General features: G+C 39.9%; 2 protein-coding genes across 3 annotated transcripts in view; one reads left to right on the top strand and one right to left on the bottom strand.

Annotated features, from left to right (window-relative positions):
- Positions 1–19,384, top strand: part of cpb1 (carboxypeptidase B1 (tissue)) — a 490,881-nt gene that overhangs the window by 146,380 nt on the left and 325,117 nt on the right. The gene's annotated exons all lie outside the window — the stretch shown is intronic.
- The window catches only part of plod2 (procollagen-lysine, 2-oxoglutarate 5-dioxygenase 2), a 36,189-nt gene that overhangs the window by 12,614 nt on the left and 4,191 nt on the right, over positions 1–19,384 (bottom strand). For both annotated transcript variants that reach the window (XM_062479033.1, XM_062479034.1), the window contains exons 2-7: positions 13,584–13,675; positions 12,805–12,941; positions 5,726–5,889; positions 3,549–3,661; positions 3,255–3,318; positions 2,837–2,934 (exon numbers count right to left, since the gene is read on the bottom strand). In XM_062479033.1, the coding sequence (XP_062335017.1) occupies positions 2,837–2,934; positions 3,255–3,318; positions 3,549–3,661; positions 5,726–5,889; positions 12,805–12,941; positions 13,584–13,675 (668 nt within the window). The remainder of the gene's footprint in view (positions 1–2,836; positions 2,935–3,254; positions 3,319–3,548; positions 3,662–5,725; positions 5,890–12,804; positions 12,942–13,583; positions 13,676–19,384) is intronic.

Here is a 19,384-nt window from a genome sequence, read left to right as displayed (position 1 = left end):
CCTTCATTTTCTCAAAGGCGGAGAAGAACACCCAGGGCTTGGTTTACACCTATCGAAAATTCTAGCCACTGGGGGAGCAAAGGCAGGCTAGGGGAACTCATATTAATGTTAAATAACCTCCTAAAGTGAAGTTTTCATGTCATGTCATGTCACCTTTAATGACCTATGTTAAATTTCCACGCAATATTATCTGATCTATCTGTGTTTAGGTGATTCAATTTTGTATTTATTTGTCAATGCTCATAAAATGCTGAAAATCCTGAGCACTCACACATAGGAGGGAGCCAAAGCGACATGATGGAACTATTCAACTACAGCGCTACTTTTAAGACTTGTCTTGGAAGAACACCAAGCCCTCTGGCAGCTAATACACAACAGACACTCTTGAACGCTCTTTTTTCAATTTCGGCACACACCGCACCTCTCACTGTTTGTGGTTACGTGATTACTGGAATCCAAAACTAGGGGAGAGCGGGGGCTGGGGGGTCCTCAGTCCAGCACAGTCTGATGACATAAAGCCACATTACACATGGCTTCCATATTCAACAAACCTTAAATGCTTGCTATACCCTTAAATGTATTCCAAATTCAGGCTGTGAGACTGTTATTGTTATCCCAGATTAGGGGACCCTTGTCTAGGATGGTAATCCTCCAAAGGTGTGTGAAGGAGTGGTGATGGGGTGTGACATGACTACAGAGAATTAGCATTCCCTACACTCGCAATCCTTCCTATTGAAAAGAAGGAACCAAAGCCAAACTGTCTTCCTTCCGATCATAATACACTGTTTCTTCTCCGTTTATGGACAATAGTACATTACAATGCGATGTGTGAAAATGGATAGTGTATTGCAAAAGTATTGAGTCATTTTGTCATTGTCATTTTTCCTATGTTGTTGCCTTACAACAGGGAATTTAAATGAATTTCTGGGGGGTTTGTATCATTTGATTTACACAACATGCCTACCACTTTGAAGATGGGAAAAAAAAGAAGACGTGAGTATGCATAACCATTCAACCCCACAATGTCAATACGTTGTAGAGACTTGCAGCAATTACAGCTGAAAGTCTATTGGGGTATGTATCTATAAGCTTTGCACATCTAGACACTTGGATTTCTGTAAATTTTTCAAGGCAAAACTGCTGTAGCTCCTTCAAATTGTATGGGTTCCACTGGGGTACAACAATATTTAGGTCATACCACAGATTCTCAATAAGATTGATGTTGGTCTGGGCTTTGACTAGGCCATTCGATTACATTTAAATGTTGACCATTCACGCTGTTCATTAATCTTATTTTTATATAGATTTTATTTTATATTTAAATTGTTGTATTCTTAGATTGTTTAGTTCTTAGAAATAGTTAAAATGTTGTACTTTTACTTAATTTAAGATCTGTATATGTTTAGTGTTTTGCACCTCCCTGCCACAGTAAATTCCGTGTTTGTATAACATACATGGCGAATAAACCGAATTCTGATTTCCCCTTAAACCACTCAAGTGTTGCTTTAGCAGTATGCTTAAGGTCATTGTCCTGCTGGAAGGTGAACCTCTGTACCAATCTCTGGAAGACCGAAACAGGTTCCCTCAAGAATTTCCCTGTATCTAGTGCCATCCATCATTCCTTTAAATATGACCAGTTTGCCAGTCCCTGCTGATGAAAAACATATCCACAGCATTATACTGCCACCACATGCTATACTGTGTGGATGGTGTTCTCTGGGTGATGTGAGGTGTTGAGTTTGCGCCATACATAGGATTTTTCTTGATGGCAAAAAAACTGTATTTCTCATCCGACAAGAGTAACTTCCATATGTTTGGGGAGTCACCCACAAGCCTTTTGGCAAACACGAAACATGTTTGCATCGTTTTTTTCTTTAAGCAATGGCTTTTTTCTGACCACTCAACCTTAGCCCAGCTCTGTGGAGTGTTCGGCTTAATGTGGTTTTATGGACAGACACCTTAATCTCCGCTGTGGAGTTTTGCAGATCCTTCAGGGTTATCTTTTGTCTCTTTGTTGCCTGTCTGATTAATGGCCTCCTTGCCAAGGGGGTTCATCTGCATGCAAATGTGTGAGAACATAAGTGTGTTGGGCATGGAAAGAGTAAAGCAGAGACGGGCACCAGTGAGGTTGGAAAGAAGGAGGGGGGAAAGAAAAACTTTTTTTTTTAGAAGTATGACTCTATCTCAAAAGCATCCTACTTGGCCTTGCTGGATGGTTCAGGGGGGGTGTAGAGGGAGGCAGGGAGTGTGGGAGTGAAAGTGATACAGCCCAGCCTCTCCACTGCATTCTTTCCCGGCACCCAGAGACAGCCCATAATGGATTCTAGTAAAATTACTTCAGAGCCCTCCCGAACTGCTTCCCAAAATCTAAAATCAACTAACTTCTAAGGAATTCTGGAACAGTCATATTCCATAGAATAGCATGCCTCTTCATACACTTCAACTATTTTAAAATGAAGGCTCTTGCTACCTGCAGAAACATGTATTTCTTCTTAAGTATGTGAGTGCTCTTCCTGATTTAATAACCAAGCAACAGTGAAACATAATGAACAAGTGAATGTTGAGTAATGTTTTTCAGAAATCCTGAAGAGAAAGTTTTGAGAAAATGGACTGAAATGGAAATTGAAATTAAAACCATTCATTGCAAATGATGAAGGCATGATTGGTCTAATCCCTCAGATTTAAACATCTTCTATGTTAAGAACCTACAGTCTAATTTCTATTTTCCAAAGTCAGGATACAGCCGAGTTAGAGAGTTAGAGAGTCTACTGAGTTAGAAGGTCTACTGATCAGCAATGCTAAAAGGTATGCATAAAGAGGACAATTTTCTACTCACTTTAGTGTTCCCGTTGCCATGGACAACAACTGGTAGAGTGTCGTACACTGAGTTCCTCACACGCACTCTCTCAGTTCCAAACTTGAGAAGAACCTCATCTGCCAGAAAAAAAGAAGAGAGTTCATGTCAGGGCAACGCACTGCATTATAACCATGCAGTCCTAAGTTCACAGAGTTCATAAGACTTAGGAGAGTAAATTTAGAAACCTATAATCAACTTTGTACCCGTCATTCTACAAAATCTTCTTCTAGACATGTAGACTTAGGCGAATGCTGATGTATTTGTAGTTTGACATTTCTTTAAATGAAGTATTTGTCACTGACTCAATTGGCTTCAAGTATCAAGTCATGGGAGATGTATATTACAGTATTTGAATTAAAGATCAGTTCATGTGTTAAGATTTAAAAAAAAGGCTCACCGATTGCTCCATTTAGGTTCTGGAAAATCTGACACTTGTGGTCCAAAGTCATATTCAAGCTATTCTGAAACACACAGAAGAAAGCAGAGAGATGGAATTGTCTCGCAGACTCTGCCTTTCAGGATATTTTTTGCTGTTTGTTTGTTTTCGAGGGTGTGATGTGTTTTCAACCATTTTATGAGGACTTGTGGTTGGGGTTATGAGTTTAACTAGGCTGTCACACCGGATGGTGCCCATCAGGCACGTTTTAAACCAAATGTAATTATGCCTCTATGCAATTTCATCCACACTAACCCTTTGTGAGAGGTCCAGGTATATTTTGGTGTAGAACAGCTGGTCGTCATCGTTGTCATGAAGGTCCCACTGCTTGACAACTTTGTTCACATAGGGGGCATAGCCCATAATGCCTGCAGAGTCAAACCAGACGGGGTTAACACATTCAACTCTATAAAAGAAAGTATAGGGTGTAGCATAGGGCCATTTTGCTGGGGTACTTGGCTACAACTGTGATAGACCCTTAGTATCAATTACGTTTGCAAGGGAAAAAAAATGTAAGTACCCACCAACTTAAAATGTCAGTATAGCAATGGTCCAAGGACTGTCCACAAAGTGAGAATTCTGGCAGAAATCTCTATAAACAAGCACAGGCTATAGAGCTCTCATGGCCACAAACCACAGGTAGCATGGAGAGAGGAACAAAGGAGAGCTAGTAGCCTCTAAAGATGGGGGCTTACTGTCACTGTGGCTAAAGGGTTTTCAGCTGTCAAAGACATATGTACTGTATGACATGTTCTTAGAGTACAGCATCTGGTGATGGAATTGTTGTCTTGTCAACTTTCACGCTCCTCAATCTCTCTTTCGGATTTCCTGTCTGAAGAGGTAAAAAATATGGCGCTAGTACTGTGCTCCCCTAGCTTTACTTGTAGCCATGGCAAACCCATCTTTTTCCAAACGTTTTTCTTTCTCTTGCTCAAGCGTATTGACCACAGTTGAAAATTGCAGGCTTTGGATATGTTGCTGGACTATACCGTTTTGGGTCCCATCATTAAGCAAGCCTCAGACACTGTAAACACAAGCTGAACAGATATGAAAGACCAAATGGCATTACAGAAAAAAGGTCTGGAAGTACCTTCTGGAAGTACCTTCACCTTCCTACTTTTGCCTTTCACCTTCCCACTTATATAATGATTATGTTGAAAACCAGTGTGTCATCATCATACAGGGGAGTGAATGGGACAGTATCTGAGTTCATTATGACTTTTAATCTGGATTCAGAATTTGTCATCATACAAAAAAAAAAGATTTAAATCAAGCAGTATATTGTTTAGTTACTATTCCAAAGCAAACTACTGTATACAAGTTCACATACAAAAAGAAGAGGGAAATCAGTAAGCTTTTTAAAGTAGACAGCAAATGGAGAACAATAGGCGGAAGGAACCTGTTTCAGCAGTCATTCATGCATACTGTGAGTTGAAACACTGAGAGTAGCTTGAACATTGTGATTTGAGAATGGCTTGACTTTTCAAAGATGGAAGCACATTAGTCCATATGGTTCTCATTCACAAGATTTCTGCATGGCTTTCTTCTTGACCCCTTACCCTGTCAGCCCACTGAGTAATGGACACACACACACACACTCAGACACACTCCAATCCCTAAATGATGGGGTCAACTGTCCTCTCAATGTCCTCTTTAGCCCATGTCCAAATAAAACATACAGCAATGGTCCACTAGGTAATTTTGGTGGGAGTCTCGCAGTGACATAAACAAAGCCCTAGTATTTTTGCAAACTGTGGAACACTAGAGAACCAAGACAAATAAACAGAGGGACCGTTGCTCAGTCGGTCGCTTGACAAGAGCAGAGCTGACTTTAGGTACGCCTTGGGAGAGCACCACAGAGCAACTCAGGGAAGGCAGTAATTCACCCATTCCAGAATAGCTGGTGGAATAACGACTGTACTGTTCTTACACCAGTTAAACAATGCAACCAACTTGAGTGGACTGCTGCGTGTAAATACACCATTCAGCTACTTTTCTTAAGGAAATGCCAAGGTGACTGTTCACACGGCCAATCTGTTTACTTAACACTATAGTTTTCGTGTTATAAGCAAAAGAGCTACACATCTTCTGTTCCTCATCAACATAAATACTGATATTGTCACACCTCATATGAGAAGGCATGTTTTATAGACAGCTGCATTTAAAGGCAATAGATTCAAGGGCCACGTTAAGTTATTTAGTGAATTTTGGCAATGCAAGTTCTCTATGGAGAATGGTTACAAAGAAACTAAACGTACTTCCTTTGAGGCTTAAATGTTATAATGCTGTGGCTTGAGCAGTCACAAACTACCTTGTGAACCTTCATAAAATAAAATAAAAATGTTTTGTGTGACAGCTGGTCAAAACGAACCAAATAAACACAGTTTCCCCCAATCTAGATGTGACTACTGTATAGTACATCAGTAACCTACCTCCTGAATTGAGGAAACGTTTCCCACTGCGGACCGAGGGGTACTTGTCCACCAGACGCTTATCGGGCCAGACCAGCCCCTCGGCAGCAAACAGAACTTTGTGATTGGCCTGCTGGAACTTTCTGAGGATCTCATCAGGTCCCCCGGCGAAGATAAGATCATAGCTAAACACAAAGAGAGCCACACAGATAGATAGGGAATGAGAGAGAAATACATCAGTTTTTACTACCGTATTTTTTGGAAAATACGCCGCATTTTCTATAAACTGCACCCCACCAGAATGGGAGCTTTGTGTTTGTAAATCTGAGTATAAACCGCACTGGAATATATGCCGCACTTGATACGGGAACAATGATACCAAGCAATGCACGAGTATAGGCAGTAGCCTACAGCATGCCGTTGTGTAACACTTCAAAAACGAAAGTAAGTAGCTAGCTAACCTAAGTGCGTAATGTATGTTTTCTATTGCCCGTGAATGAACTAATATTTACCGTTAGACACGTGAGTTCTACATATTTCCGACGGTCCCCAAAGCGTAAATTATTTTTCCGAAACGGTAGCTAGCTAGCTTTAGTTAGCTTCCGGGCTAAGTTAGCTAGCATAATACTGGTAGCAATGCAACTAACATGCTACCAGTAGGCCTATGGAAGCCCATTTCCGCCAGTAAAAAAAAAAAGATGACAAATTAAGTCATAATTATGAGATACTAAGTCGAAATTATGAGATACGTAAGTCATAATTATGAGATACGTAGGGTAAGTCATAATTATGAGATACGTAAGTCATAATTATGAGGTACTAACTACAGCGTTTTTTAACGTCGTAATGTGACGAGACTGAATTTAAAGTATAAAAACACACCAGGGTACGTTGTTCATTTTAGGACATCCTCAGATCTCAGACTCAGTTCCCATTCTCAAACAAAAAGGCGTCAGACTCAGGTGAAACTAGCCTGGTCCTAACCAGACTCTCGTACATTGCATTTGCACAGAGAGTCTGGCCTCGCTCCATTGACAAGCGTTGACTTCCTTGTAGGCGGGTACTCTGTTGAAGTTTAAAACTATTGGATCTGCCCAGAGCCACTCTGATCTGCCATAACCAATCGCTAGCATTCGCCTTAGCCAATTCGTTCACCACTACTGTAACAGAGCTAGCTGCCATAGCTGGAAAATCAAACTGTTCCAGAACCCCGTGGGGAGGAGGGCCACAACATTAAGGCCACCAACAAAACTCAGAAAAACTTGTTCTTTCTCCGGCTTTAGCTGTTGGATATGGCAGCATTGCCACAACGGACCGAATGGCTTTGCTCGCATCTTTCTCCGCCGCCATTACGGAACTACAACACAAACTAGCGCACGACATCAACGTCATCGTTCTCAGCCACTCCCTCTGTTCGCTGATTCGCCGGTAGAAAATCAACCTGAAAAATCTGAATTACGTACCTCATGGCCAGACCTATGTACAGAAGCAAAAATAAAATTGAGCGGAAGTACGTAGGAGGGCAGAGCCAGGCTAAGGTGAAACGGCTTCAGTCTCAGAAAAACCTTTGTCATTCTCAGACAAAACGCCTTCAAACCAAACGGCATCAAAAAGTGTGTGACGAATATAGGCTACGTCATCATAATGCGACACATACTGCCTACCAAACTTTATACTGAGTGTGCGGCTTTCTAATAAGGTGAGTTTGCAGGTCATAATTAATTTTTCTTGTTGTCACGTTATGTGCTTGATTGGGCTCCGCGCCGCCCACTCCGCTGTAGTGGACACGCACTGTATCTCATAATTATGACTTAGTATCTCATTGACATAGTATCTCATAATTATGACTTACGTATCTCATAATTTCGACTCAGTATCTCATAATTATGGCTTAATTTGTCATCTTTTTTTTTTTTTACTGGCGAAAATGGGCTTCCATATAGCAGACATCCCAACCTGCAAAAACTAATTTCAGGGAGGTGGCTTCACCGGCTGCGCATATATGCGACATTACGCTGTGAGACCCGCATTCGAACGATCATATATGTGCAACGCTAGGCTACTCCTTAACGGGTTAAATAGCATTCACGAAAAACTGTTTCTACTGTTGTTTTGTTATAAAAAAGTTCTATAAGCCGCTTCGAAATATAGAGCGCACCACCACCACAAGAAAAATGTAAAATCGGGTGATAAACCGCGGTTTTATTTCCGAAAATACAGTATATATTTTTCAACAGGTATATCCTTCCTCTCCTCATCCACTTCTAGCTCATGTAATCTATCTAACATATGACAGCCACACTTAGGAACTAGGCCCTTACTGCCCTGAAAGGCAAGGTAGATAGAAACCTAAATGCAAACAGTGGACATTCTTCTTCATGCCAAAGCACATGCCAAAGCACATGCCAAACGTTTCAGGGAATGAATGAGAAGAATTCTGGAATTCTGTGTGACAAAACCACCCCAAAGGCCAATAAAATGTGTGTACGTGCTGATCTGGAGTCATTTTGGTAGGATTTGGGTATAAATACATTATTAAAATATGGATTTCTATTTAAAGATATTCATTTAATTTGCATGCAAAATAGGTCTACTCGAACCAGCGGACCAAAAATTCAACCCGGCAACACTTTAAAAGTAGCCCAATTCCGCGGGAAAACCGTGGACCTGGCAACAATGGGTACATTTCCAACAGATTTAATCCACTGCATATTTAAGATTTGATAGTTTAGTAGACAGAAAGTTACTGCAGAGTTGATTACACAGAGAACATATTCATCAGCATAAAAATTCACAACTGAAAGGTATAACTTTGTTTTTGTTTGTATGTTTTCTGTTTTAGATGCCCTGACTCAGCAAATGGGGACAGGGATATCAGAATTTGCATTTGCCCAGGCTGCACAAAAATGGCTTCGCTATGCCCCAGACAGGATGGGTGGGGCTGGATGCCAAACAGAGCAGGAGTAAATATTTTTTTTGTTTGTTTTTAAACAAATTAATATTTGTACTAATATACATTGTCTTTTTTCATTTACATATCACATAAGCCTAATGTGTAGGATAGCCATCATAACATCCTGGCTGTAAGCAGGACATTTTTACCTATTATTAAGTAACTTTTTCTGTGGTTTAATATCGATTTAAATAACATTGAAGTCATGTTGATCTGTAGTTAGGTTATGACTACAACGTTGTTTCAATAGTAATATTGGTGGAAATACCATTAATATTGCGTTGATTTTGCGTTGTGATTTCAACGTTGATTCAATATTAAAGGTGACATGACATGAAAACTTCACTTTAGGAGGTTATTTAACATTAATATGAGTTCCCCTAGCCTGCCTTTGGTCCCCCAGTGGCTAGAATTTTCGATCAGTGTAAACCAAGCCCTGGGTGTTCTTCTCAGTAACTCCGTTCTCCAACTGCGTTGAAAGGAAAAATAGGTGGATAGATTTTGTGAAGCGCCACGCTCATGGAAAGCTTCGGATAAACTCCAACAGTCGCCTCTGCACTGACCATTTCACGGCGGATAGTTTTAACATGGACCAGAGACAGACGGGGTTCAGGGACACACGGCTTCTCTTGCAGCGCGGAGCTGTACCGAGCATCGCCCTCCCGGCCGTTCATCCTCGGGTCGCACCTGGACCATCCACCGCCGCCAGCAGTTCATCACTCATTTCTGTGTGCTTGTTATAATTATACTAGATAACTTAGTTCAAACCGCTAACTTGATATTAGTCTACTCGGTGTAGAATGATGGTATTTTGGTGAAATCAACATTTATTTGTATAGCCCTTTTTACACGCAAGCATGTCACAGAGGGCTTGAAATGGTTAATGTGCTAGAAGTAGTTGGAGAGCTCACTGTCTGCTGTTGTCTGGTGTCAATTTTTACTCCTGTGTTACAGCTCAGGGGAACATTTTATTTATATGCATCTGTATGTTTCACTCATTGAACAAATAAATTCAAATTCTATACTGTTTTGTTAGGCTTGATGTAGCGTCCATTATCTGGGTCCGTAGGTAGCCTACTTGAAAGAGGTGGCGCCTTCCAGCGAGGGGCGGAGGTTCAGCTCCTTCATGCGACACGCCCCCCCAGTCTCAAGCAGAGATTTTTTCACGATTTCAAAGCTTGCCGGTGGGGTTTTTTTCATTCGAATTTGGATGGGTAGTTAATAACACATTCTTCTGTGGTGTGGTGAACTCAAAACTCGTTTTCAATTCCACTTTACAGGAACTTTAATTACTGCCAAAACATTTTGAAGCCCTATACTTTTATACTAATAATTATCAATTGGAGTATTAATGGAAAAAAACGAAAAAGCTACTTGAAAAAGAAGCAGACAGAAGGGTTGCATTATGCACTTGAAGGTTGTCAAAATGACTGAAGAACGAAATAACGAAAAATGAAGATAGCATGGCTCATTGGCTGGTCAATTCCAATGATGCAAGGTGGTAAATAATGTTAAAATTTGCTGATAAGTTCATGCCGTTTGTTCGAAATACAAATGTAACTTCATGAATTTCGTTTTTTAAATGTGTCTGCTTAGAATGTAGTGTTTTGTTGCGTGATAATTGTCATTGGTGTGCTGGTTTACCATTGTAACCATAAGTTAAATGACTGTTAAGTTTGATCAGAAGAGCTGGATTTCTTCCATGGTATGAACCTGCAGAGCCGGAGACCCAGAGAGCTGCAGTTTCAGGATATAACTGTCAGATAAAACGAGGGTCCTCGACCGGCGGTCCTGAAACTGCAGCTCTCCGGCTCTGCAGGTACATGCTACTCGATTTCTTTGACATGAGTGCATACACAGTAATTAGCTTCTTTCAGCTAATAATCTGCAGTGTTACTTGGCGAAGACCCCCGTTCTCGTCAAGTGACGCAAAATCGGCGGCCTTTGAGGGACCCCTAAACATTTGAATATATTAGTAATTCATAGTAAATGGACATTTATTAAGTTTACTTCTTTAAGTACTTACATTATATGAAAGTGCACTTGAAAGTATTCTTAAGTATACTTTGAGGTACTTTAGGAAGTATACTTCATGAACTGAAAGTGCACTACACAGGTTACTTCAGAGTATTCAAAGGTATACTTTGAAGTACTTTAGGTAGTATACTTCATAAACTAAAAGTGCACTACACAGGCTACATAACAGTATTCAAAATTAAACCTCAAATACACTATCAGTGTACTTTAAAGTGTACTAAATGACCTAAAAAGTGGGCCAATTCAGTTTACTTATTACAAAAATGGTATATAAATAAGTACACTGCTAGTATACTTTAAGTACCATGATAATAGTATACTTTTTTTGTAAGTATACTTACAAATTAAACTTGAAGTATACTTCTTTTTCGTAAGGGTCACCAAACTCGCGATCTCATTCCACATCACTGAATCTGTTGAACTCGTTGGTTCATGTCAGTCAGTATGAATTAACATTTAAAAACATGTTAAATTATATATATATTGATATATAAGTCGCACCTGACTACAAGTCGCAGGACCAGCAAAACTATGAAAAAAAGTGCGACTTATAGTCCGGAAAATACGGTAAATAATTTTGCTCTGAGGTCTGACCCATGATCATTCACTATTCACAAGACATGGCAAGAAGAATGTACTCTAAACTGTGAATACTGTATCCATTCAAGTGTTGGCTACATGTGGTTCCCTGCATGTCTTAAAACTCATTCACTATATTACTAAGGTTGTTATTATGCTTAACTCAATAAACTCACCAACCCTTTCCATAGGCCTCGAGAACTCATAATTCAGCTATACCTGCATTTCAAATAAGCAGTCTTGTCACTTCAGAGAGTTCTATAATAAGGACTTTTCATGAAAATGAAGGGAGGGTAACTTCATGATATAAACAGTAACACCTTTCATTCTGCAGCATGACGCTTATCTCTAAAACACTTATTAGGTTGTGTAATTATTTCTATCTTTCACACATGTACACAGGGCTTAGAAGTGTTTTGCCACACACACAAACATACACACCCATTATAAAAGCACTTACTTCAATTTCACAGCCCTACAATCAGATACCAAATCTAATGTTTAATTTACAAAATGACCCAAAGATATTTGGATAGCTGCAAACTTTTCAAATCGTATGAAAATCTGTGAACATTTTCTAACACATTATCTAGTTTTGGCACGTATCAAAAAATAACCAACTGCTATAGTGTAGGTTCTTCAGTTTTAGCGACCTCGCTACAAAATGTTTGTGGTAAAACATTTTATTGTTGGAATGGTTTCAAAAAGTAAGGTGAACCAAAAGACACCTGTGGTCCAAAATTATTTTGAGTTAGGACCTTTTCTCTGAGAAAATGTGATGCTTCTGTAAATGACATACTTTACTAATATGTCACAGTTTGTTATTGTTCTTTGAGAACTTAGAGAGGATGATTGTGTGCCCATTTAATTAGTTGACCGGCAATTCACCTTTCAGCACAGACGTCTAGTGAGGCATACTGTAGATTACCAATTTCCTGGTAACTGAATCGGCAGTGTTTTGGATGAATGGAGTTCATTTGGCGGACATCTGGGTGCAATATGGATAAATTAGAGTTCTTACCCTTTTAGCTAAGTGCATACATCCCTAGAGAATAACAGTCATTGAACTGAATACATTTACTACTTTGTAGGGGTACGTTATGTAAGTGCACTATTCATTGAAGGCAGACATTGTATGAGAAATTTAAGGATTAATCAAAGTCATAATAGTTCTAATCGATAGAAGAAGTCTTACTTTATATTACTTTAATTAACAACTTACATTATAATATCCACTATTAATGCAATATTAATATAGGTTTATCTTAATATTATTGTATAGTTTTTTCCTCATTACTATATGGACCTTTTTCTTCCAGAACATATTTATAAAACATAACACAGCATTTGATGAAAAGAGAACCAGCTCATGGACTACAATATATAAGTTGCCTTTTTGTGATATCCTCCCCTCAAGCATTTTCTATCTATTTGATTGTAAGTGATTATCATACCTTTTGGTAACTTAATAATTAACATGCAACTATCAAATGTAATCAATGAGAGAGCTTTTCACTCATTTTCATCTTACCTGTCCACAGACAACACCACCAGATTCTCCTGGTCAGCCAAGGCCTCCATGGCTTTCTTCAGTAGTCTCACTTTCTGTCCCCCACCAATGGAACGACCCACGTCCCCGCCCTTCCATGGCTCTCCCATCCCAAGCACCTGTGATAAGAGTCACATGATGGACAGCCAATCAGAAACCAATCTGTAGGATCGTACCACTTTTGCAGTTGGTGCTGTGTGATTATCCCTTTACAGAAAAACAGTCAATTGTACTTATTAACCTTACAAATGTTATCCAGAGCTGAACACATCGTATTGCTTTGTCACTGACGTCTAGCCACAAAGGTATGGAATGCCATTTCAGTCAATATTAAATAAATACATACATGCATAAATACGGCTATGAATACATATCGCTATGAAAGAAATCCTGAAATAAATAAAAGAAGAAATAAACATATCAATACATAAATAATGTAAATACACATATAAATGAGTCGATTTAGTTAAATAAGAAAATAAATAGGATTTTATTTCAAAATGATGTTTTACAAAGCACTACTTGCATGTATTTGAAGGGACTTTTATGCCATAATGCCACTTTATTTTTTTCCTCTTATTAAAATGGGTGGGGTGTAGTTATCTCACAGATTCAGAACATAGCAGGTATAAGGTTGGTAGCTTTGTCTAGGTACCAATAATGCAATGTCAGTGTTCTCCAGATAAACATAGCTAACAAGCTGACTGCCCGCAAACACAATAAGTTTCCATATAAAGGAATGGAAAGATTGATTTATTTACCTTAACAGTGTAGTTGAAATAGTTTGCTGACTGCATAAAACGACGAAAGCCATCTGTCTCATGTGTGGCAACTGTTAGGACCAGCAGTTTTTCTGAAAATAAAAACACAACAAAATCAATACTATAAACTATTTCAAGAGACATATCAAATTATCATAGGTTTAAGTATTTCAGTAGTTAACATGTGGACAGTGTACTAAATTGCAAGGAAGGTTTTCAACCTCGCCGTAGAGATGTTTAAAATGTCAAATATGGAGGAATTTTACTACCCAAATTCTGGCATCCGTTTAAAGAACAGCTCCACCAAAATATGTTTGTTGATGTATGCCTACGAAGTAGTAGGTATCCAATTTCTCCAACCAAAATCTCAACCAAACCTCAGACCAACGTAAAGATGTCTCTTTACACGCAGTGTCTCCATGTAAGGAACATCTATATATATAGGCAGGGTCGGACTGGCCGTCGGGAGATTTCCAAACAACCGGTCAAACGGGCGCGTCATAATGAAAACAAATATATATATATAATAACAATACACGGTCGTGGGCCGGTCTCCGGGACGTTTTTCAGTCCCAGTCCAGACCTGTATATAGGTATACATGACATAGCAGACTCTTGTCAGACCACATCAGAAATAAACAATCAACCTTCTCCCCACCATCCAGTATGTTCTGATCAAATCACCACATAGCTATACAAAGGAAAGGATACAGGGGGGATCGTCCACTCTGCATTATATGGCCTTCTTGTCTCTCCCACAGAGCTTCAAAGGGTTTTCCTAGATGACCTGACCTTTGGCGGGACTTTTAAAGAAAGGAACAGACTATTCCATTGATTGAAATGAAGTGAACAGAGTTGTAAGGCAATTCCTTCAACACTTCACCTTTACCACAAGGTGTATATAGTGTAGAATTATGAGAGGAATATTTGTGTGATGATTGCTACTTTCTGTTTTGTTTACTTTACTCTTGATTTTAGTAACTACTTTTACATCCTGCAAGATAACCAATCATCTTTGGCATCTCCATGAACCTAAAGTTATAAAACAATCATTCAACTATATTTTTTAACTGTAGAAAGATGTCCAGAACAATAATATGAACATTGTTGTGAATCAGCCTAAGACTAGTTCACACCTACAGTACTTGTGAATGGAAAAGAGTGAGATGAGATTGCCCTTTCCTCTTTGACCAATCACCTTCTGACCTGAGACATAGGACACCTCCTGCACTCTGAACTATAAAAACTATAGATGACAATCCATCTTTGAGTCCACCTATGCCATGATGACGGCGCAGTAAGCGACATCAGGATTAACATTAAGAAGGATCTCACCAAGATACACTTCTAACCTGAGTTTCTCAAACAACAGGAAGGATAGGCGACTGCAAGCATCATCATAACAATTTACTAAGACATTCCAAAACACAATTCTCATTGCAAACTCTGACTGAAATCAGGCAGACTCAGTCTCATGATTCCTGCAACGTAGGACTGTTAGAAATCATCCTTTGGTAAAATATTCTTCATATGAGCCGTTGGACACTCAACAGAGGCTGAGACCTCACATTTATCAACCCTGATCAAACGTAACTATAGTATCATGCTCTCTCTTCCCTGTAGCATTGGTGTGAGCTATGTTCATGATTTGTAAAGGAAGTTCATCATTGACTGCACATAATCTGAATTTAGATATATTACTAAACTCCGATATCTTCACCCAAGCCTATTTTCTGTCTTTCTGTATATTAAGACTCTTTCATTCCTTTCTTTGAAACCAAACCATTTCTCATATCAAATTCATAATCCAAATTCATTTTATTTCACATTGACTTTATTTAAATAAAATCTTTGTAAATATTTAAATGACGGGTGTTCTGTTCACCATTGTTACGATCTGCTCTTCTCTTAGAAGAAAATTCCTTACATTGTATTTATACATATGTATGTATGTTTGTGTTTGCTTTATTTGCCAGAAGGTAATATTAAGGTGGGTCCCATTAATTTGATACTTAATTTAAAATTAATTATCTCACACCCACACCCCACTACAATTAGCATATAAAAGTATATCTAGTTGGTTATTCTAAAGATAAACAGTTGGGGTTTCATCTTGAGGGTAAAGGAACTGAAGTTCTCAGACCTCGTCTACATTTCCGCTAGTGATGAGAGCTGAGGCAGAGGAAAGGCAGAGACCAAAGAGAAATCAACGCTACGGCCTCAAAAGAAAACAAATCTGAGAACTGGGGGAAGAAAGGCTGTAGCAGGCGGTGGTCATTCATCATCTTTGGGGTTTTGTAGAAACGACCCCTGAGAAATCTTGGGAAAACACAACCTGGGTGGAGGGAGCGGTCATTCATCATCATAAAATACCAATGACGATATTAATAAAGTTTTACTTAAGGAATTTTTTTTTAAAAGGTCAAGATGATTCTGTAAGTGAGAAAAACTTTCATAGATTTAATAATTTAACTTTGATTCATAATCTCTAACAGATCTTGTGCCACGCAATAATAAAAATAACCTTTTGAACCTCTAAAAAAGGTTATTTACAAAAGTTTACCTCAAACAGGCTTTTTTGTGTGGCCATTAGCTCAGAGGAAACAACATACCCTTCCCACTTCCCAAACAAGTATTCTCTCATTAGGCTTGCAGAAAGTAAACTCAAAAACAAAATTGAGTAAGAGCCTCTGATCTTCCATTTTCAACTTGATTTAGTATTTTCCCATATTTGGGCTCTACGAAATCTCAAAAAGCATACCACATATCCTTTTTTGCGCATTTTATCAAGCTTAAAGCATATGTTTTGAAGACCCAACACTTACAGTATTACACACATGCACGCGCTCACACAATCACGCACGTTTCCAGCTATCATCATTTGCCATGATTCCCAGCATATCCTGTCTGTCTGCTTTACTGTAGCCATTCTCTCATACTAGTCTAGCCTAGCGGGCGTGTCATTGTTCAGATGGCTATTCCAGCTTCGCTTTGGCACACGCAGGTCTATAATGGGGTGTCTGCATCACAACCATGCTGTCTGTTATTTACTCTCCAGCCAGCATGGTTTTAATGACCTACGACCCCTTCCACACGTGAAGTCATAAATCATACCCCCAAAAATGTGGTAGTCTATTCGTGCCTTAGTCATGGGAATGTGTTATGTTTGTACATTGCCAGCTCTCATAAGCAGTACTGTACAAAAGGAAGACTGATCAAGGGTGCTTGGCAGTAAAATTACATTGTGTCCCTGTGCCGGAGGAATCCTTGGTCAGATTAGGACATTCCTGCACTCTTAACACAATGGCCTGGAGGGACTGAGTGGAGTGTGTGTGTTTGTGAATGTGTGTGTTGAGAAGTATTGGGGTGGGGCTGAGAGGGGGGGGAGCAGTGGGCAGTTAAGGACAGTATGGGGTGGAAATGGGTCACAGAGGTGCAGTCAGACACTTCTCTGTGTTCGAGAGTCAAATACATCTTTTTCACTTTCGACCTTAGTCTGACCTCCCCATAATCCTGCATTTTTCCCTCACCATAAACTACAAACAAGGAAGCCGCAGAGTGCATCCCTGACATTCAAAGTTGCCAGATAAATATAACCCCCACACAAAACCACCTTGCTTCAAGAGAGCAGACACACCATTTTGTTGCCTGCACCACACAAGTGTGATTTACATCTGCTAAATTGTTTTACCTCATCTTGGTGCCATGTTTTGCCGGACTTGTAAACATTCAGCACAGCAGTGTCTCTGAATTACCACAACAGGAACCTCAGGCTATGTCATCTGCCACCTCTGAGGACAACTGTGTGTGTCAAGGAGTAAGGAGGTGGGGATCTGGGAGGATGGGGGAAGGGCAGTATGGAGGAAGTGGGTAACAAAGATCGTTTTTTGGACTAAAGTGGCACAGCAGGGTGAATTCCAGACATGTAACTCGCAGTTGTAGGATCAAAAACCCACAATACAGACTATGGTGAAGAGCTTCCCCAATGGCCAGACATGAATGAATTTGTGCATCTGTCTACCTACTACACAGATGGAAGATTGCGTTATCCTTATGCTTATCTCCTTATTTCATAAACACTGTGAGTATGTTATGTGTTGTATGTATTTCAGTTCATTCCTTGGACCTTATTCAGACAGGTGGAATGCGAATGTTTTAGACAAGTAGACTAGTTAGAATGGCAAGAACATTTCCAAAACGGTAATATGAAGCACTATGGGCAATTCCACAAACTCGTACACGGTACGCCACAACCATTTTCCCAGCATGCATTTTTTGTTTCTAATTTTATAGCTACTTTAACAGTGTTTTCCTTTTCATGTGTATGAAGGTCATAATCATGCCAGTGACAAGCCGTAGCTAGGAGACAAATGGCAACACACGAAAGGAAGAAAGAGGTGTTTTTTTCAGACAGCTGCAATTTTGGAAGATGACTGTCTAGTCGGAGCCAAAATCGAAGGATACAGTTCACGCTCTTCTACAGAACAAGCAGTCCACAGAAGGACAGGAATGTAGCTCAGACATATACTGCTATAACTCCACTGCCCCCGAATCCCTGGCCTTCTCACCCCCCACCACAAAGAAAAGCTTGGACAGCTTTTTTTCTTCTCCCAGAACACCGTGGGCCAAGGGCTGTCTAGGTAAACTTTCACACTTCAATGAGCAAGTGCTGTAGCTCACTGGCTAAGTCTCTTCCTAATGTAAGCATACCGGGGGGAAAATGTAGTGACCTTGTCTCTTTCTCAGGGAATGCAATCCTCACCAGACAAGGAGTAAAGATAACAGTATTATTTACTATTTGATTAAGTATTCTAGGCAAACTCTTGTACTCCTGGTTTTCTAGCATCTATCATGTAAACACGATAATCTATCGAACCTCCAAACCCCTCTCAAATTGGCCAAGGGAAACAGTAAGCGGCAGCTCCTTCAACGTCTATCTGACAGTTCTCAGGTCTTCCATCTGCTGGACTGAGATAACATAGGCTAGGTCCAATAGAAATCAGTCTGTGGGGCATGGCATGAGGTGATACAGCCTTACAGTGGAAGAGAAATGTCCACTCCAAGCTGATTTGTGTGACGTGAAGTGTGGGGAAACTCTTTGTTTTTAATGTATTTTATTTTTTCCTTTTTGTAGACTAGCAAATCCAGCCAAATTTGAGATCTGTCCGCCTACATGTCTGCACTACTCCTTAGTGTACACCACAGCCACACATACCCAGACTTGCTCTTTCTCCTACTCTATCTCACACACAGTACACAGACACACACACTTACATGCACACAGTCCCAGTCAACCTCTAGATCTACCCCTCACACAGGCATGGTAAGCACGGACACACACATACAGACTCACACCAGACCGCTGCCCACCCTAGCATTACATTCAGAAAGTCTCACAGCTTTCCAATTACATTACAAAATTGTAATGCAGCCACAGGCAGCTTTCAACACACAAGCAACAGTTATGGTACCTTGAAGCCAAGAACCGGGAGACATGCAGACATTCCTTTTCCCCTAACAAACCCTCTAGTCTCTGCTGAAGCGACTGCTTATATGTTTTTACTAAGCCCTGGTAACTTAATTTGTGAGCCAGGTAGTGAATAGACAGGGGAAGCAGGGTTGCCGGGTGATCATTAGTCAGACATTATTTCAGCTGTCCCCAACAAAAATAGAACTTTTCTTGTGGGCCTTGGAGTGGTCTAGGATCTGTAAAACACACCAGCGCACATAATCCAGCAGCATGTTGTGAATCTGACTAAGAGGCTGTGTTCTCGATTACACATCCCTAAACTGTGCCCATA

Source organism: Osmerus eperlanus, chromosome 15 (genome assembly GCF_963692335.1).
Source record: "Osmerus eperlanus chromosome 15, fOsmEpe2.1, whole genome shotgun sequence".
Classification (NCBI taxonomy): Eukaryota; Metazoa; Chordata; class Actinopteri; order Osmeriformes; family Osmeridae; genus Osmerus; species Osmerus eperlanus.
This window is presented reverse-complemented; position numbering and strand designations above follow the sequence as displayed.